The following is a 21,680-nucleotide window of genomic DNA, read 5'->3' as shown; positions in this document are numbered from 1 at the left end:
GAGAGAACATGATGAAATAATAGTAAAGGAATAAGGTCTCCGTAACGCTGATCACAGTTTCACATACCGAGATGCTGCGGCAGAAGTGTGGGGGAAGAGCAGGATGAGGAGGAGGTGGGGCTGGTGGAGGAAGCAGGACCCGCTGCTGAAGGGGAAGAAGGAGCGTCCCCACAGCGACCCGAGGACAGCGCCGACAGCCCCATTTCACTCATCCATCTGCTGCGCTCCTCGCTCGTGTCGCACGCAAACAAGAACATAGCGCCGTCTGCGGATCACAACAAGTAAGAAAACTTTAATAGAGATTAAATTGTTTAAAAAAGGATAAAAGAACAATTCGTACACCACAACGAGTTAGAAAACTTTAATACGTAAATATTAAATTGTTTTGAAAACATGACAAAAGAACAATTCGTACGCGTGTGCTAGATTGCGCGGCACTCACGTGTCGAAATCCTGTGTACCTGCACTCCGCCCTAGCCTTGACACTCACTACCACATCTACCAGCACTCACTGGCGTGGTAGATCTTGAAGGCCACCCCTCACTACCATATCTACCAGCACTCACTGGCGTGGTAGATCTTGAAGGCAAACTTCTTGGTCTTTGCGTCCTGCGCAGGGCAGACGTGGAAGCCCGGCAGGTAGATGAGAGACTCGGCCTTGAGAGCGTCCTCGCTGGCGTAGCCGTACAGGTAACCTTTCTGTGGGGGTTAACACGACTCTTAAAACATTCGTACTTATAAAGTAATGTAAATACAACCTCAAAATAGGTTATTAATAATTTTACTTTATTGTAAACATATAAGTAATGACTGGAAGTTAAGAACTAACAGTAACCTGGCTTTGTAGATGTTGTGGTTCCCCGGTCTTATTTTTACAAGAGACCCGCTGTAACCTGGCGTTGTTGATGTTGTGGTTCCCCGGTCTTATTTTTACAAGAGACCCCCTGTTACCTGGCTTTGACATTGACCTTAAGCTTGAACCAGCGTCGCTCCCAGGAGTGCTGGTGCAGGAAATGCCTGGTGCCCTTGGAGCGTCTGTACAGCCAACCCTGATGGTCGGCGGCACCCAGCTCCCGACATGACACGCCGCGACCGCCACCACACACACCTTGATACACGCAACCCAAGCTCTCTTAATGCTGCTCGCTTCTTACTTAGCACGTTAACGAGTTCAAGAATATATAGTGGAACATAATCAATACATATTGCGTACCTTAGAGGTTAAATACATTGAGGTATGAGGAACTAATCGGTGTTGCTAGTTAGTTGCACTGCGCTAGGTGTTGGTAACATGCAAACTTCTTTTTGTGGACACGGACATAAGCTTCCATATAATAATAATTTATTATGATTTGACAGGGGTCAATTTGGTGTTAGATATGTCGGTGTTTGAGGATTGCTTCACACCAAAATTTATCATTCATATCATTCGTAATTTCACGCCAGTAATAACTGTCCATTAACAGATCCTTGTGCACTCTTTTTTTTCAACGATGCAATATTAAAGGAGCATTCGAATTGGTGATTGCGCTTAGAGGCTTACTGCATCAGATCACATGCAGAAATCACTCAATATGAACAAAATAATAACATTAACAATCTCACTCTGAGCACAAAACGATGGAAGAAAAATTCCGAACATATATTTTGTTTTATGATATTGATAATGCAAGCACAAAGGCACGGAAGAGAATCGCAGCTCCCTAGGAAAAGACACACAGCTTGGCTTACGATGATGTGTAATATCAGGTGCGTGCATGACTGTCTTGTCACGAACACCTCAGATCACGAATGTGTGAACCGACTGTTTTAGCACGAACATCTCACATCAACTGTCTTAGAATGAATATCTCGGATTCAAAGCAATAAATTGCACGGCAAGCAGCGTTGCTCGGTCTTACCTGGCTGAAATAGTTACTTCAGTGACATGTTAGCATGACGAGCAAGATATTCACAATTATTCAACAGGTATTTGACAACCATGAAGCCAAGATATTCATTTGATTAGACGACCCAATCAGGGATCCACAGTCATTATTTCGAGAGCAGTTAACACCGCAGTAATTAATAACATCAATGTGAATAAAATACAACACTCGGATGAAAACGAGAAATGGTATAGGGAGAGAGGATGAAGGATGCCATATAGGTAAACACAAGCAATAGGACAAAATACGTGCGGAAAAATCAAGGCAAGGTAAAGAAACTAGGGGCTAGGCAGACGAGACGCAACGCAGTTTCGCTTGCAATCACTTGAAATAATGGAATTTTATTCAATAATTGCAGACGGAAACAAGTGTACGAATGTTGAGTCCGGCTTTTAACGTTCGTGAAACTATGTGGGCTTTTGGGGACCAATTAAGGTCAATAATTGAAGACCTGAACCCAATAATTGTCAATTATATAGTACGGAGAAGGTAGGTATATGCTTACTTATTAGCATTCATGAGATATATTAGCTAATCTTAAAGAAATGAAAATCTATCTCATGTGCTATATTTTTTGAGGCAAAATTTACTGAATAATCTAATTGCAATATAACACATTTTCTTGACCGTTTCACCAAAACAAGGTTCAGTGTGAGAAGCCACTCGATATCATCCAGCCCGACAACTTCGATCGTTTGTAATCAGCTAGCAGCCTAGCATAGTGGAATTATGCTCACGAATTCTACTTTCAAAAGGTTTAAGCATAAATTAAAAACAGGTGAAGATCGTCTTCAGGTAAACCTACTAGTAGTTTTGTCATTAAATTGACAGTACTATCTCTTAGGAGAACTGAACTGAAATCAATACATCATAAAGGCAAATTTCAACACTTTTAAAGGATGTCAATCCGGGCCATAGAAATGAGTTGCCATATAATAACTTTCCAAGAGAAGACAGGTTAGATCATAAGTGGCCACATTGTGACGAAGGAGTTTGCGTGCAACACTTAGAATATCTCATTAAAGAAATCACTTGAAAAAGAAAGATCGGGTTTACTGGTGACTTCATTCAATAGTATATAGATCTCATCCAAGATATCAAGTTGAGTATGCAAAATAGCAATATTTGTATCGCAACTTACTAATGCGCACAACATGCAAGAAATGAAAAATCATAGCATCATGAAGTAATTTTACCAAATAAAAATTTAGTAAAAAGCAATATGCCTTAAACACAAGAGCATGCAAGCAAGCACAAACTACTTATAGGCAAAGAGAGAACTTTGAATCGTGTCAAAAAGCATTAAAATAAATAAAACATAGGAACACCGAAAAAATACCACAGGCAGCATGAAGAGCAGTACCCCTGCCTGAAGGAGCAGTGGCATTGGCCAGTCGTTGTTTTTTGACGGGTTGTGATGGTCTAAACGCAAACAATACGCCTCGACGCCACAGTGATGGAGATATACTTGTGCTCCGACAAGCTGGAGCGCGACGAGGCAGAGTACAGCCTCGTATGGCATCCAATGCTACACTGCGGGCTGGTTGCGACACAAGCCCCAGTCCTCTCACTGCCGAGCCTACGCCTTCAGTGATGCCTTGACCAGCATGCGTAAAGGTGTGAGCTCGGCTTGTCTCAACTCGTGCATCCAAACTAGCGCTGCAGCAAACTGCGACCAGCAAATTCATGCAGCAAGTGAGGTTTATACAGGAATTTATTTAGAAAATCCTAATTTGCCATTACAATAAGCCAAAACAAGAAAGCAAATTTCTAGCACGCATAAAAATCTACATCGAAATCCTTATAGCATTAAGAAGCAAAAAGCATATTTACTATTTACTAAAGTTTTTAGAAAGCCGATAAAGACAGAAAGCTGAATATTCTCATACAATATCTCAAGAAGAACCAGGTTATACCAATAAAATATTTCTCTAGTCTGAACTTTTGGTTGTTTGTTAATGATTACCTGTAAAAGTGTGAGGGGAAGAAACAAATGTGAAGTGTAACTTACTTAAAATAAGAACTAAAATTACTTTCTAGACGGACAGATACTCAAGAGCTTCACCGCAGCTGAAAGCACCGCTGAAAATACAACTATAAAAACAAAAACAAATGAATTCGGAATTTTTCAGGGTAATTTGCACCGTTCAGTGAATTCCTCATTTCTGGTAATCAAGGCAATTTGTTGCATTCAGAAAAGCATATAAGAGGGAAAAAATCTTGGCCCAAAACATGTCAACAGTTGAACTATGAAATGCTTTTCTCGGAGCTTATCTATGGTTGAAAAACGATAGATAAACTATACGCATTTTTCATTTTGTATGGACTAAAGAAAACTAAAAGAGGACACAATAATTTCTAAATTTTCATGAGAGGGGGGGGGGAGTGAAAACCAAATCTGGCTTGCGACTTCCTTAAGCACGCGAGGCTTTAGAGCACCGAATAATGAGAATGATGCGATATAATATTTCTTGTTACTTGAAACTTTTAGGTAGATAATCCGTCTGGACTCGTATAGTTATATCTTGCTTTGATGAATGGTTGACTACACAGAGAGAAAAGTCAATTTTTTCTAATAACAGGTAGGAAGCATAGAAGTTAGAAAACGGGCCGTAATGCTGTTTTGACATAATGAAGCAATCATATTGCTGTGTTGACTCAATAATGAAAAGACGTTAGCAGAGTTGCTTCATGTTGGCTGTGCTGCTCTTATGAGCTTTGTATAGCTACGAGATGAAGTACGATCGCTATCCTAAACACTTGTGTTGCGGTTGCCTCAGCCACACGAGTATTCCCAACTCAAAAGCTCACGCCTGACCGTCACTAGTAGGGCAAACGTTAACGTCAGGCTCGCGTCTCCAGCATCAAGCAAATAATTGCTAACTAGGAAATCAAGTCAAATTTAAGTTCTATGTAATGCCGATTACTAGAAAACATTAATCAAAGACACAAGCGCTACGCAATAACACAAATCAAGCCATATTTTCAAATCAATGAAATGAACGTTTCCTGCTACCTGCCAAAACTCGACTAGCACATAAGGAAGCTAATGTCACTAGAAAAACGAAGAATGATCGCATTCTCTTACGATGCACAAAGGAATACAGAAGCAAATAGTATACTAGGTATTCATCGAGCGCCACAGCCTGACGTGCCAAGATGAAAGTAAGATCTGAAATAATAGGGAGAGGTGAAGCTAAATATTGCATCGATATAATACTAGAGGGAATGTATAGATCAGCTGCATATCATAATACTCCAGGTTATACGCGAAGAGGAGGAACACAACGTGGAGTTCTCTCTGCCTTAATTAAGGAAGGCATCTATGGGATAAAACTTCGCACCAGTCTATGAGGTAAGAGGCAATTAAATCACGCAAGACGTTACTACTGCAGAGGCGAGGAACACGTGACTACGGGGCATTGGTCGAGGCTGAGAAAGTGTCAGGCAGAATTAGTTGCGGGGGTGAAACCTTGGGGAAGGAGATTGGAAGGGAAGAAATTGTACATAATACGTGTAGGGACGAGGACAACGTGAGGATAATATTAGATTGCTATAATTCTTATATTATAGTGCGCCTGTGAAAAAGGAGCAGATATAACTCTGAAAGAAGCGTTGCATGAGATCAGAAACTGAGTGAAGCAACGCAGCGAAGAAAGGTGCGTGTAACAGTTTCCAGTGGTACAAACTCACAAGAGCAAAAACCAAGCAGATCCACGCCAAGGGTAATAAAGAGAGAGGAGAAATTCGCAGACGAAAGTGAGAGCAACAAACGGTGGGTTCACCTTGCTGACGTCCTGAGCCAGGCTGCGGGTCCATCGAAAAATTGGGAGGACAATCGGCCCAGCTTTCCTGGCTGAGCACTTCTCGGTTCTTCTGTAAAGTCGATGCAATCTCCTTCTGCAAGGAATTCAAGGCTGGTGCTTTTCCTCGGCCAAGGCTAGTACGAGTTTTGTGTCCAGCAAGTTCCCGGTCCTCCACAGTTTTCGACAACCTCTGGTCATTTTTTTCATCCGAGCTGTTCTCATCGGTAGACTGGTGGTCGAGACGAGCGCTATTATCATCAGGAGAGACACAGTGGTCGATGACAGTTTCTTCATGAGCTCCTGACTCGCCTGCTTGACTGTCGGTCAAATTAGTAGGGCGTTCAACAGTCATTGCAGCAGCGAGAAAAGGACCATCAAGCGATCCTGCGGCTTCGTTTGCAAGACTCGCGGTTTGTTCGGTCACTGGTTTACTTTCAACAAGAGGTAACGGCACCAGTGAACTTTCAATATTTTGATCCGTCGCCTCTTGAAGCGGGTAGGAAACCAACGGAGATACCTTGGATTCAGTAGATTTTGTCAAGCCTGTGCATTCGGAAGCTGACGACGCGGGGTCTTGCATCACTCCAGGTGGTTTCTTGATGTCCTGATCTTCTGATGAGGATTCGTCGACGCTCACTCCCAATTGCCGAGTCAGCGTAGGTACGGACAAGAAAGTTTGCTCGATGGTCAGGTTGGTGAGAGGTTGCAGGCGCGCGGTGCGTCTCTCTCTAAGAGGAGTCGTCTTTTCAATGTTGATGTTGGCGCTCCCTACTTCAAGAGTGGTAGGTTTCTTGACGGTCACAACAGGAGGATTATTTTCTTCAAGAGGCTTGACAACAACGGCTTCTTGTGAGTGATCGGCAGTGACATCAGGAGCAAGAGGCTCGGAGTCCACGTCATTTCGTGCGACATAGAAGATCGATTCCCCGACAGGGCTCTCCGTATCGTCGCAGTAGAAAGTGGATTGCTTGAGCTTCGCGGAACCTATCTTAACTTTCTTATTTTCCCCCGAGGGCGGAGCTGAAGCGAGCAAAAAAACACACAACCCGACAGTGAGAAGAGAAGCATTTGCAATATTTGAGTTTCATCGCTTAAAAATCACATTCATCAAGGACAACAATTAACGGTACAGTAAGATAACACGAATGAACTCTCATATTTCCCTCATATAAGAGCCCCGATAAAGTAGCCGTCCATAAACAAAATTATGACCAAAATCTCGAGCCCCAGCCACTTGAGTGAACAAATATAAGAAAGAGAGCGCACAAACACACATAGCTGCTATATTTATTCTCTGAATGACAGGACATCCCACAAGGATTGTTAGCACGAGTCAAAATGAACTATCAAGTGAAAAGCAATAGAAATAAACGTAATTAATTTTTTGATAGAATTAACGCCAATGTACGAGATTAACAACAGAATAACATAATATCCATTAGTAAGAATTTTATTAAACGTTTGGAAAAACTTCTTGATTCTTAGGTGATATAAAAAAAAATTATATCTGATATCAGATAAAAAGTGACGGTAAAATATCCTCGTACAAAATATTGGAATGAATAAAATAATCAGCACGCATAATTTGCTGATTTAGAAACGTGGCTTCGTAGAATCATTTTGGTTCTGAGCTCCCCAGAGCTGTGACAAGACTAGTGGACACTACCCATACAAAGAACAAGTTACAGGAAGAACTCAAGACGTACATTGAAATAAAATAAAGTCTCTATAAGAGCCAACTTATGTTAGCAAACCGTTAAGAGTCCATAAGCTCTGGTCAAGAACCAGCATTAGGGTACCCACACAGTGAAAGCAGGTTGCCAGCGTGCTGGTTACCTGCTCAGGCTGGCGCCTGAAATTTAAATAAATAGGCCTGGGCGCTGGCCTATTCGTACAGGTTTTCACTGTGAACACTTAAATTATTATCCTATGTTCATTCTTGTTCACAAGATGTTCATATCCTATGTTCGCACAGGCAAACCAGCTTTCACTGTGTAGGTGCCCTTAGTGTGCAGCAAGAAAGTACTAACGCCGCACTGCTGAGATATTACCGTAAAGTTCAATTGAAGGACCTCAAGTCAAAGCTAATCACCAGGCTACAGAGCTAAGAAAGACCTTCTTCAACTGTCTAAGCATACCCCAAGCAACAGACGAGGAAAATATCGATCTATTAATAAGCCCTTCTGTCTAACAAGAACTGTCACATTGAAACGTTTGAATATTTATTCTATCGATTTGAACTCGAATGCCAAATACATATCATTTGCACAAACCCGAGAAAAATAAGATGATGGATTACACCCAACAGCGCGTGAGTAGAATAAGCGATAATTCTGTAATGTTGTGTTACTGGGCTTTTCATTCTATGAGAATATTTAGTATTGGAGAAATCTCCTCAGCATCTATGTCGCCAAGAACGTGAAAATAATAACTCACCGGGCAAGTGTTTCTTCTGCTGCTGGCCTGATTGAACCTTTATGTTGGGCTCTAGGCCAGGCAGCTGAAGGTTCCTGCGCAGAGGATGCACCGCGTCAGTACAATACAGGATTATTTTGCTACTGGTATCTCCTCCGGAATATAATTTAGGAGGAAATTAAGCAACGGCTGCAACGCATACTACGCAAATTGAGCATCTAAGGGACTCGATAACACAAATTCGTCCACAATACTTCAAAGTTAATAGCTTCAGAGATACAATTCATTAGATATTCTTCTGTGCTAGGCTGTACTTGGCAAAGATTTTAATTGCTCGACACATTCAATAACTATCAGCCAAAGAATAGGTTTTTCTTTGCTCTCATCAACAAATCACCGCTAGCTTGCCAATATATTTAATTAGTTTGTTATAAATTACCAAAACAAACGATAACATGAATCAATGCAGACTGCCACACACGAAGTTTAGCGACGAACAAACCTGTGTCCCCCAGCAGCAGCGGCCGCGGGTGCGCTGCCCGGCACCAGCAACGCCCCCGACGAGGGTGCGGTGTTGGTGGCGGGGGCGCCGTCGCTGCCGAAGTCATAGGCCGGGGTGCTGTGACTCTTGTCCAGACGAGGTCGGTCTTCTGAGACCCGCCGTCCCCCAGGGGTGTGAGGTGTTGAGGGAGGGTTGGGAGTGAGTGGTGTAGGAGGGGAAGTGATGGTAAATGGTAGGGGCATGTCGCTGGTGATCCCGATAGATGGAGGCGGCACACCCACGCCATCAGCCCCGCCCACGCCATCAAGAGACAACATTGGACGTGCGACGGGCGACTCGCGGTCCACGAGCGCCGCGGTTGCCGAGACTTTGGCGGGCAGCGACACGGGCCCGACGGGCGCTTGGCTTGGCACGAGCCGGTCCTCGGGCTTGTGGGGGTCCGGGCCGCTGTCGCGCAGCAGCTTGGCGGCGCCGATGGTGTGCGGACGCGCGCGGATCTCCGGGCTCTGGCGAACGGCGTCGCGCTGGTCACCTGAACTCACGCGGCCGCGCAGGGCGAGGCCACTTTTGCGCAGCCCTTCGATGTACTGAAGAGAAAAGAGGACATTAGCACGGCGTTGTGACTGAACAAGAAACATCATTCCGGGTATTATTCAATAACAATAAATTAGCTAGCGCGGCAAATTCTCTGCGTTTTTCTAATCGATTAGCGATTGCATGAATTTTCTATATGCCATATTACAGTAACTCTGCTATATCTGCCGCATCAAAAACACGGCAACGAAAGTCACCGCCAGACTGACCCGCCGCTACGCACCTGATTGAGAGTGGCGGCGGCGATGACGGGCGGGGCGGTGTCGCCAGGGATGGTCGCCCTGCGGTGGACGGGCGCGCGCGGCTTGGGCGGGTACAGCCGCACGCTCGCCCCTGACGTGGAGGCGACGTCGTCCTCGCCGTCGTGGTGCGCGCTCAGCTCCTCGTCAGAAGACGTGAACGGATCATCGTCGTCGTCATCGTCGTCGTGAGTGGGGCGGGTGCCGGAGTCACTGGTGTTATGCGCGCTGATGTACAAATAAAAGCAAGTGGAATAACAATAATAACAATATCACAAAGGACAGATGTAATCTAAAAAAAATAAACAAAAAAAAAAATTCTATCCTCTTTTTCTAACGGATCAAGTAGATTGAGAACGTAGAAAAAGTCCAAACTTGATGGCTTAGCGAAGTTGGACGATATTCACGATATGCCCGCACAGGTTTAGATCTTTTGCTGCAATGCCTGAAGCATCGCTCAAACACCAAGACACACAATAGGCTGAGCTGGTGTCAGCGCTTCCAATGCAATTATTAACCTGCGAGCCGTGACTCTGCACACGGTATTTCACCATATGAGGCTAAGGCAGCATAGAACAATGTCTGATGCGAAACAAGTTACGGAGTTACGGTGCTCACGGATGAGTGTTTCGTTGCTGGGCTTGTTTAGTACTTCGGATGCAGGACCCATGAGAAGAATAGCAAGGAAAAGAAACGAGGGAGAGAGGGAATAGTACGAGGATAAGCATGGAAGCAAACTAGGGGCAAAGCTGACCTTGGAGGGAGTAGTGGGGATGCGGCCAGGACGGAGGAGGCACTTGAGGCGGTGGGGCTGAGGGCCTCGCTCACCGTGAAGCTCACGACCACCTCACTGCACTCCGGCGCTGGCGCCTGAGGGCTGCCCGACCTGCACACGCGTCCCAAGAAAAACACTCGTCATGTAGTGAACATAAAACTAATAGGGTAAGCAAGCTGTAAACCGTAGCGTATGTAGAGTAATCACTTTTACTGTAGGCCAGTAATATTATGACCATCAAGATATCAGGCAGCTGACGACAGCTACATCTCCCAGCTGCTGTACAAAAGAAGAGTTTACCACGGAGGCTGCGGCTGGTCAGGAGACACGGGTCGCAGGACGGACGGCACTTGCAGGACGCGGTTCATGGGCGTCACCGCCGCAGCCTTGGGGATGATCTGCCGGTTGCTAGCAGACTGGTCCAGTAACCTGCACGAGGGGACAGACTGAAACTTATGGAATACTTCCTATGAAATCCTATGAAATGACATCCTAAGGAATCCTATGAAATTACATTCAATTGAATCCTATGAAATGACATTCAATTGAATCCTATGACATCACAGTGCAACAATGCTCAGGTTGATGAAATAAAGATGGAATGACGAGTTATTGCTGAACTCACGAGTAAAAATTGAGGTTGTTGGAGAGGTTATTCGTAAGGTTGTTGGTGAAGTTATTTCTGTAGGAGTACTCGTTCTGAGGAGGGTATCCGTGGTTGTAGGTGCGCTTCTTGCTCGGTAGTCTGAAAGGCTTGAAATACGAATATATTTGCTGGGCCCCGGGCGCGTGACGAGGTTGCTTCTTCACCGTCAGGATAACCTCCAGCGGGTTCTCTGACAGAGCTTTTGTTATCTTCTCAGGCGTCCAACCAATCTGAAAACAATTACTATATAAGAACAAAAGAAAACAATCAGACCCAGGCAAAAAAACTAGAAAACCTGTGGTCATGCCCTGCTATTCACAATTGTTTGGAAATACTAATTGCATGATATCATAAAACCCAAGATAGATAATTACATATAGTTTCAATATTAAAATATTTAATACTTCAAGATAGTATCAAGAGAGACATCATGAGAAGTTTTACAAGGCAATTTGACTATCCATTCATTACGTAAAAGATCAACTGTTCGCAGCAACACAAGTGGCCTCATGGATGGAATGCATCACTTTGAATTGAGGCAGCAGCAATACAGAACATCACACAACGGAAGCTGGCAAGACAACACACAGGAGGCAGCAACACCACACAGGAGGCAGCAACACCACACAGGAGGCAGCAACACCACACAGGAGGCAGCAACACCACACAGGAGGCAGCATCACACACCACACACACAGCAAGAAGTGTCAGCATCACACACAATACACAGCGAGAAGTGGCAGCATCACACATCACACAGCGAGAAGTGGCAGCATCACACACCACACAACATTACACAACACACAGCAGACACTCACGACGGTGTCATAGTTGATCTGTATGAGCTGGTCGCCGACGCTAAGTTTGGTGCAGGTGTCAGCGGGAGTGTGGGGGCGGATGATGGAGACCTGATGCACTCCATCGTAGGTCGTCATGAGGTGCACGCCCTGGCAGGACATACAGGGATGCTTTTAAATCCATGACAAGAGGTACAAGCAAATATGCGTAATAAAATACCGGTACTATACCTTTGTGCACAAGGCTCAAAAAAATGTGAAGAACATCAAACATCAATTTATTTCTTACTGACGGCAATTGCAGTCATTCAAGACATGCATAAAAAATTATCAAGATGCTATTAGCAAAATTTGAATTACCTATCAATGACAGTACACACTACAACAACTTCTTCCAAATGCACAAAATGCATCTTAAATAAAAATTAACATATTAAAAAAATACAAATTAACATATTTAAAAATATCAACAAACCATCTTTGCAATATTTTGATGGATGTTTTCTCTCATAAGAAATGGCAAACTTTTTGGGTGTTTTCTGTATTTTTAAAGTCTAGACCAGCAATCCAGCATGCATTGAATAAAATCTTAATATAAGACCTAATATCAGAAGTACTATTATTCATGAGAAAGAACTGAATCAATTTCGATAACTATTCTTGACAATATCTCACCAGATCATCGTCGTGCTTCTTCTTGATGGTGGCTACAACTAATGATGCGGGCTGGATGATGAGTGGGTCGTTGAAGTTCTGCACAGATATAAAATCTCTTAATGAACTGGAACCTAAATAAATAGAAGAAATAAAATGAAGGAAATTAGGTCTGAAAGAATGAGTCTATCAAGAATCCTATAAAATTTTATGCCATTTATGCGTTGAGAGATATTTCTAAGTACATAATTATTATGGGTTTTCAGCTTGAAAACAGTGAATCATTACATGTCTATATATAGCATAAACTTCTGGCCCAAATAGTTAGTACTTATCTTAATTACTTAAAAAAACTAAATGTTTTGCTGAATATACCAAAGATTCTCATTATATTGCTTCATCTCATATTGACTCATAACATTTGATCAAAAGCGTGCAAATGTGATGGAATACATATTTTTGCGATATTTTTTTAGGAGTACCGCTTGACTAAACACAGATGATGTTCTTTTGTTTAGATTGGTATTTGATACGACTAAATAATGGTTGAATATATTTATTTTATTCAGAAATATACATTTTAGGTATATTTACGATATATTATTGTACATGAACTATGATTCAGGTTCATTTTGTTGCGCTATATTCAATGTACTTTTGTGCAATATTTTGCTTGTGTCGCCCCTCCAAAACCAGGGTTTATTTTGTATGGGCTCAGTAATGGCAATGTGGAGTCCAAAAGTTATTACAAGTCATTTTATGGAGCCAGATCTGGACTACTAAGACTCAGCCGTAGTTGTGGAAATATCTCATATGCCTAACTGACTAACAGGGCGCTTGGTTTAACCAGGCGTAAGTAAGAAATCCACTAACAGACTAACAGACAAAGTATGGCGTTGGCCGAGTTCTTGCTTAGTCCTTCCTGCCGCTGGCAGCACTCTGGTGCAACTCGTACCTGTACCAAGTACACCTCTTGTGTTGTAGAGCCTATACCCTCTGCACTTGAGTAGATTTGCTAGCTTCTTAGTGTGGCTTTAAATCCTACACTAAGGGCGCCTTTCATATCGTGGGAGTTAATAACTTCCTCGCTCGCTATTAATCGGCTTAGGGTGTTTCAGTGTGGCTAGATCCCACGTCATTTGCTAACTCCTCAGCGTTTTGGTGTGGCTCCTACCCTCGGCAACAGTGACTGGCTAGTGGGGCTTTGGCATGGCTCGTACCCGCGTCACTCGCTGCTCTGTGTTTAGTTGAAACTCTTACCCCTGTGGCAGCAATGAGGTCGTTTGGAACCATCACTTGTCAAACAGAAATAACAAGTACCTGCTTTATTAGAAGAATTCGTATGCCGTTATATGATGACTTTTATATCCTACACAAATATCCTCAGTACAGTACAAAAGTTTGTGATGTGTTATTTCCTCTTCTCTCCAACGCAAGAGCATTGAGAGCCCGACTAAAGCATCACACTTTGGCCATTGTGTTCAAATTCAATATACTAATTTCCCTCAAAGTCAGCACGCCACCTCAATTATTTCAACTTTTCGGGGGTGTTTTTGGTTACATGACAAAGCGCTGCACCCATTCAACTGTTCATCTGAGTACAGAATCTACTTACCTGGATGATATTGTCAGCAATCTGAGCAAGTTCCTTGCAGTTGTCCCTGATAATGGTAGCCTGGTTCTCAGCAAACTGGTCGCGCTGGCTGATGGTGGCTAAGCGAATACCCAGATCAGTGAGTTCTTCCAATGGCTGTTTGTACAGCAGCAGGTTGTCAAATGGAGCCCTGGTGCAATAATTAAATACTCATAACATTAGTTGTCTTAACTTACAAATTGACCAAGAATTTTGAAATGAAGGAAATGTCAAGTAAGTTACCATAATTTATTGAAAAATTTCCAGAGGTATGCTTCATTATTGGTTTAAAACTACGAAAATTCATGTGCAATCAATAACAAAAATACAAGTATACTCATTAGCTTGTTCTTTACTTATAATCTTTTAAATTTTTAATGCAGGCGCTAGTATCATCAATATTTTTCAATTAAAATATGGTACCTTAATATGACAATTTCATTTATTTTCAAATATTACATAAAATTAGCTACATAAATTTAAAAAATCTATTCCAATCTATAGTAATCAATTGAGTTTATTATATTAATGACAACATATGCACTGCACAAAAAGAAACTCACTGTTTCAAATGTTCCCCATCACCAGAAACTAACATATTATTAGTGATAATATTTGTTGATAATTATAGAATTAGAGACTTGTTGAATTACCTACTACACAACAGAGCAGCAAGCTACAGTAAAATTTAAGGAAAATAAGATCAAGCATGAGAAGTAAATTAGCAAATTACAAATAAGGAAAGAAAAATCTGATGACAGATGGAAACTGTTCACAGTGATTGTGTCAATTATATATGAGACAAAGCCTCAAAATAAAAGGGCTAGCTCATATAAGTTTGTAGCAAACAAAATGCGCAAACAAATTTATGACAATAGACAAACCTATTTAGCCAGGACACAACCGTCTTGAGAGCCGCCAAGCAGTCAGCCACTCCTGCCACCACTGCAGTGGACACCAGATGACATTTCTTTTGACTAGCTTTTTTGTTGTCTTGGTCATCAGAATTAATGTAGTCATCATCACAACCGTTGTGGCCGTTGTCCAGGGATGAGCCATGTGAGGGCTTAAGTTCATTATAGACTGAGCGCGCTCGTGAGCTCAACCGCAGAGCAAGCTGCTGTAAGGTTTCTTTGTCCAGTTGGTAGTGCTGAAAATTTAAATTAAAATGACAATACTCAAAACAAACATTTTTAATGAACACTTTGCAGATACCACACCATTCATGAATTCATTCAAGAAAGAAAAAACTATATAGAATTTAAACTAGTGGAGTGAAATGGGTGAAGAATGTGAATTAATGATATTTAAAACAGAAATTTGCCTCATAGCACAGACTGAAACATAGCTCTAGGCAAGTAATAATATCAATGGATTGGGAGTAACTTGATATACCATGATGAGTATTAAACTTGGACTAATAACTGTTTTTTAATTAAGCCTTTAGACAAATTGGCTCCATGCACTGATTAAAAAAATTTGTCTACAAATTATTATTTTTGTACAACAGTCATTATGATGTAGGTACTGCCTTAAAAAGCATCTATATAAACTTCCATATAATAACCACAATGATGAAAAAGCTTCTGAAGTGGAATTATTTATGCATGATGATTGCAATGGTTGACAAGCAGCTAGGCATTGATGAATCTATATAATATTGAGACAGATTTACAAGCTTCTAATGCACCAATATTTCTTTAAAATATTCACAACAATGTGGTAACTATCAAGGCATCAATATTTCTATCTATACATAAATAATCTTGTTAAAACAAGGCTACTATAGACCCAAAAACAAGCAACCAAGCCAACCATATTACTAAGTAATCTTAAAACAATAGACTTGTCAAATAGCTCAAGAAATACCTAGTCTTGACAGATAATAATATGAAAAGCCAAATGCCTCACTATGTTTCTTAGATGTGCAATGGCCTGCAGCAATAATTCCTGGTGTCCTATTTTGTGGATGCCAAATCTTGGAAGCATGTCAGGTTCCAGCTGCAGCAGCTGCTTCCCTGTCACTCCCGCCTCCCATAGTTCATTGACGTATGATGATAAAAATGGTTCAAGGCCTGAAATGAAATACAACTGAAATTACAAATCAACAAAAAAAAAATTTATAACCCTGGATTTAATATCCTTTGTATCAGATACATCATTGTGACCATCCAGTTTTGAACTCTGTTGGTAACTTAGCAGATTTTTTGACACCAAGTTGTTAGTACAAATTGCAAATGAATTACTTTCCTTCAGGTACCACCGTACCTATGCCAAAATGAATACGCAAGGATCATCAAGTATTTAAGACAACTATTAATTGCAAATCAAATGGTACATCTTAAATGTATATAAATTTGAGTATAATATTTAGAAAATTTGTTAAAACACACTCAAATATATATACTATTTACCGTCAAACAGTGTAATAAGGGATGGGCAGGGTAATTGGGCTAGTCCCACATTTTGTAGAAATATTAAGCAGCCAAATTAATAAAAATATTGCAAAACTAAAAATAGTGCACAAAATTAAACATTTTCACTATCTATGTAGCAAAAAGCAAGTTAAGGAGTCATAAATTTACTACCTGTAAAAAATCCCAGAAAAAAAGGGTGAAAAGTGGGATTTTGGACAAGTCCTTGGATGAGGTTTGCAGCAAAAAAATGGCCACATTTAAACATTTTACTTACATAAAAGTTGCACACAGGTGTTGAATAAAAATGTGATTGACAGAATTTACATATCTCATTAAAAAAATGGCGGCCATTTCCGCAAGACAGGGTAATAAAGGACACCCCTAAAAATGCATTTACAGTACAACCTCTATTAGCAAAGGCTCCAGTTAATGAAAAAATCAATTTGCAACAAAAAATTAATGCATCATCACCATTCATCAATCATCACAAAATATTGCATAGAATGTCATGGATAAATTTGTGCACTGGGCAATATAGAATGAATATAATTAACCTAAACAATTATTCATTTTTCCAAAAAAATATGATGGCTGCAATGAAATATTTCTTTCTATTTCAGGTACCGTAAAATGGGGTAACTTAGACCACTTTTATTTTTATAAATGATGCCATTTTTTACTAGCTAAATTAAACTTGAATTGAAACATGCAAAATACAGGTCTATACTCTAGCTTCACTCACCATAAATTGCTGGCTCCTGCCTCTCATAGTCTTTATGTAATTTCAAAAAAAGTGGTGGTCTTTGTTACCCCAGCTCTTGGGGTAACTTAGACCGGGTGTAAAATCAATTATATTTTTTGGTAAAATAACTCCAAATAGCTCCAGGTTTTGGTGCATTGTAGTAGAACTCTTCTAATTACATATGCAAATGACAAACTTGAGGAAAGTGTCATAGTTTACAAATGGGGGGCGCCACCTCCAAATGGGCGAAATGTGACCATCTAATGGCAGCCGTGATGGGGAAACATAGACTGGTTTGGAAATTAAGTTAAAATTACCATATATAAGACTCTGTAGAGTCTGAAACATAAAGAAAAAACATAAATAGGCTGTCAAACATAAAATATGTTATATATGGTAATTTTATATTAACTTCCAAGCCGGTCTATGTTACCCCGTCAGGGCTGACATTAGGTGGTCTAAGTTACCCCATTTTGGGGCAGCGCCCCCCATTTGCAAACTATGACACTTTCCTAAAATTTGTTGTTTGCATATGTAATTAGAAGAGTTCTACTACAATGCATCAAAACCTGGAGTTATTTAACCAAAAAATAAAATAATTGGAGGGGGTACTCTGACAGGCTTTAAATAATAGCTTTTTTTCGTGGGTCACATTTTTAATTTTTTAACCTATTAGATATGCAAACTTTTTAAATTTTTCTATTGTGTTATGTAGCCTCAGTATTAGGCCTTTAATGCCCATTGACAGAATTTTTCTATGTCAAATAGTTTTTGAGTTGGGGTTTTTGTTAAAAAAACGAAAAGTGGTCTAAGTTACCCCGCCGGTCTAAGTTACCCCATTTTACGGTATGTCTTTTTACAATATTTTACAACTTAATTGAAATGTTGTGAAATTAAATTAATTAAACAAGTTGTCCTGTAAGCTTACAGATACAGAAGAAATGCTAATGGCTGAGCACTGACATGAAGCTTGTAGTGGACAAAGTTGTTGTAAATGCTCAATGGCATGTTCATCAGTTCATGGATATGGTAATATTATATCAATAATACAGTAATGTATCAATATGGTAATATCATGTCAATAAAGTAAAAATCACAGAAAATGTCAATTATTCAACATTTACATCATCTGCAAAGGAAGAGGAAAACTTCAGACTGTTCAGAGTTCAGGCCAATCACTCGTTCAGAGTATGGTAGTACTGTTAGCAATGGATGAGTATAATCGTTGAATATGTAACCAGAGTTTAAAATTGAAAATAATAACAGATTTCATAGTCAAATGGGGTAAGACAGGATCGCAGCCTTAATGGGGTAAGAAAGGACCGGCCCATGGTGTGCATTCTAATTGCACTGAATTTAATTTGACAAAAGAATATGTTAGAGCAGCCATTGCCTGTCATTTCAGTGCTTGTGGCAACCCTCTTCTGCAAATAATGAATTTCTGGCTAATTTTTGAAAAAAACCTATGTAAAGAAGGGTCACAAAATAGTTAACCTTGTTTGGGAAATAAGCTCTGTCTAATGACAAAAAATTTTTTGGCCAGGTTTGTGGATGTAGGCAGGTAACCTCAAGTAATAAGCACCTTTTGAAACATACTAGGCATTCCTATCTGCTACCATCACTGCCTGACATGTATTCTAAAATGGGGTAAAAAAGGACTGGACATGAGGTAAGACGGGACCACTAAATGATCCTGTTTCACCCCACAAGTGGTCCTATCTTACCACACAAATGGTCCTGTCTTCCCCCACAAATGGTCCTCTATTACCCTAGGTACAGTTTATCAAAAATAGTTTTTAAATGAATATATTATTTGGCAGTACATAGAGTATTTTGGTCAAAATTTTTATCTATGGCTCAAACTTCATTATAACTTGTTAGCTTTTTTGATTAGAGAAATTTAGTGCACTTTTTTAAATTACATCAAAGGGACATAGAAAATAGGGTTGTCTCTTCCCATTAGTGAGCTGCAGAACTATGTTCAAGATTGGCTGGGGGAAAATCATTGTGTGAAACATGAAAAATAATTATTATCACAACTCTGTGAGAGGGCATGGGCTACATTAGAAGAAGTGCACCACAAATGCAGTTAGCAAGAAAACACATGACGTCTGACACTTAAGTGTTTATTTATTGGTTTTATTACCAATTTGATAAATTTTCAGGCAATGACACTAATGGAATATACATGAAGCATTTAGCAGTGCTCTACAATGAACCAAAGCCAACCCACTATTACTATGCTTAACAAAGTTTTCTCATGAAAAAAACTCCAATGTGACTGATATTAGAGTTGACTTCCTGCAACACATAACAGTAACAAGTGGTTGTTTAATCAAATAATGTGTTCCTAGATGGATAATATTGAATATCAGATTTGTACTTTTATTAAAAACCTTGTAACATAAGAATTGCCAGTTGGTCCTGTCTTACCCCATGCCTGGTCCCATCTTACCCCACTGGGGAAAGATGGGACCAGCTCACTTTTTAATCTGTACAGAAAACTATGTTAGATGCAAAAGGTCTGAGTTGTAACTTAGAAGCCCATTGCATGTATACACCTTGTTATAGGTTTAGGGTTTTTAGTTATTCTTGGTATAGATGCTACAGGCTTGTTAGTGATTTCAGTCCTGTCTTACCCCATCTGGCTATATATACAGCAATCCCTTGATTAACGCGGTTAATAAATCCCCGAGTTTTACCGTGTTAAGCAAAACTGCGCTAATCAAACTTAAGAATATATGGGAATAATTATAATGAATCCTCAAAAATAGCAAAGTTACATAATAATTTTTTTTTCCACTAAAATTCAGCATATTTTTTTCTAAATAATAGGGGAAATAAATAAAAGAAATGCAAATTAATCCTCCAAAGCAAATCCTCCATTTCGATCATTATACGAGTCCTATTTCTAGTGCATTGCACGCTCGACGACGTAGAAGCAATTTTGCCTTTCTCTTGATACTCGGACGATTTTTTCAAAATTGTGCATATTGTTGACTCGGGAAACCCTAGGTCTTCACCGATCTTTGTTTTTGTAAGGAAAATTATGTAGTTTGATAAAACTTAGCAGTAGATATGGCAGCGATCTTGACCAGTTGAAGGCTAACGAGTAACAAGAGCATCGGCATGGCGCACTTACTGGCGAACGTTGCCAAACTCGACTATTCGAGTTATGAACGAGACAAGGCGCGGTTAAACTGACTCTGTAGTCAGCACGAGTGCTAACGGAACGGGACCTTATTTAAAGAATTATTGGCTGAAATTCATAAAGTAACAACATTTGGCGAATTTTTCCAAAAGTCGTAACAAAAGTAACAACATAAGATCTAATAAGCAAAAGTAACACTTTTGTTACGAACGTGACACCTCAGGGTCAGGCTAGAGGCGGGAAAATGATGCGTTGTGAAAAAAAAAGTCGCGCTAATCAAAACTAGCACCGTGTAGATTAAGGGTAGGTCGCAAATTTTTTTCCCGCGTTAATCAAAACCGCGGTATTCAAAACCGTGCTAATCAAGGGATTGCTGTACACTCTGCTGTCTCTGCATGCTTCAAATGTTTTAAAATTACATTTTATCTCAAGTGTCCTGTATTACCCCATTCCCAATCCCAGGGGTAATTACTAAATTAGGGATGCTTTCATTTTGCATCTGGCACCTTACAAATAGCATATGGAATTTTTTCAGAGATGCCTTGCAGTAGTCCTCACCATAGTGACAAACCAGAGACTGGTCTACTTATAGGAGTCAAAAATGAACTTGAGACAGAATCTAAAAAACTCTCTGCTTTGCCACTATGGACTCCTCACAAAGCAAAGGCCTTTAAAATGAGCCCAAACTTTTTCCTGAAATGTTCAATGGTAAGAAGTTAGCCTATTAACAAAAAATGGTCAGAACCAACCCTTATTACCCTATTTGACAGTATATATAGTTATAGGACTCAAAATTTAACTTGACAAGTCTAAAAAAACTGCTTTGCCACTATGCCTGTATCTGTATGAACTTGAAATATGAATTGTAAACACATAATTCTGAATTTTATATGATGAATGTGATGATTACCAGTGATGAATCAATGTTGGATGAGCTTCGTCACGAGGCTCCGTTGGGCAAAAGCCATCACCAATCTTTGTTTTTCAGACTTAAGTGCTGTACAGAAAAGACGCCTCGGAAGCGTGAGCGTTTGAATTTTGCGAAAGGCGATTATGATAAACTCCGTGAAGCAGTGAATGCAGTGAATATTTCGAACTGTATTAAGGACATGAACGTGGCTGAGTCATGGTCACTTCTCAAGGACACGGTTATGTCTGCAGTTTATGCGTGTGTACCTAAAATTAAGCTTGGTGGAGCCAAAAAAACTAGGTGGATGAACAGTACAGTTTTAGCTAAGCTGAAAACAAAGAAGGAAGCATACAAGCGTTATTTACAGACTCGCAGCGATGCTGACTATAACCTATACGCAAGAGCTCGAAATCAAGCTAAAGAAAGCTGTCGCACCGCAGTAAAAACCCTCGAAAAAAGTATTGCTAAAAA

General features: G+C 40.4%; 1 protein-coding gene across 2 annotated transcripts in view; it reads right to left on the bottom strand.

Moving 5' to 3' along the window:
• The window catches only part of LOC108675179 (mucin-12), a 34,702-nt gene that overhangs the window by 11,692 nt on the left and 1,330 nt on the right, over nt 1-21,680 (bottom strand). The window contains exons 2-17 of one of the 2 annotated variants that reach the window (XM_047879834.1): nt 15,901-16,064; nt 14,874-15,139; nt 13,972-14,140; nt 12,378-12,455; nt 11,724-11,852; nt 10,885-11,135; nt 10,560-10,688; nt 10,239-10,370; nt 9,469-9,712; nt 8,652-9,238; nt 8,171-8,244; nt 5,714-6,754; nt 3,268-3,597; nt 969-1,108; nt 567-699; nt 68-265 (exon numbers count right to left, since the gene is read on the bottom strand). In XM_047879834.1, the coding sequence (XP_047735790.1) occupies nt 68-265; nt 567-699; nt 969-1,108; nt 3,268-3,597; nt 5,714-6,754; nt 8,171-8,244; nt 8,652-9,238; nt 9,469-9,712; nt 10,239-10,370; nt 10,560-10,688; nt 10,885-11,135; nt 11,724-11,852; nt 12,378-12,455; nt 13,972-14,140; nt 14,874-15,139; nt 15,901-16,064 (4,065 nt within the window). The remainder of the gene's footprint in view (nt 1-67; nt 266-566; nt 700-968; nt 1,109-3,267; nt 3,598-5,713; nt 6,755-8,170; nt 8,245-8,651; nt 9,239-9,468; nt 9,713-10,238; nt 10,371-10,559; nt 10,689-10,884; nt 11,136-11,723; nt 11,853-12,377; nt 12,456-13,971; nt 14,141-14,873; nt 15,140-15,900; nt 16,065-21,680) is intronic. The other variant, XM_047879835.1, reaches the window with a different exon arrangement.

The sequence above is a fragment of the Hyalella azteca genome, unplaced genomic scaffold (assembly GCF_000764305.2).
Source record: "Hyalella azteca isolate HAZT.00-mixed unplaced genomic scaffold, Hazt_2.0.2 contig3942, whole genome shotgun sequence".
Classification (NCBI taxonomy): Eukaryota; Metazoa; Arthropoda; class Malacostraca; order Amphipoda; family Hyalellidae; genus Hyalella; species Hyalella azteca.
The sequence above is the reverse complement of the archived record's forward strand: the minus strand, read 5'-3'. Positions and strand labels throughout refer to the sequence as shown.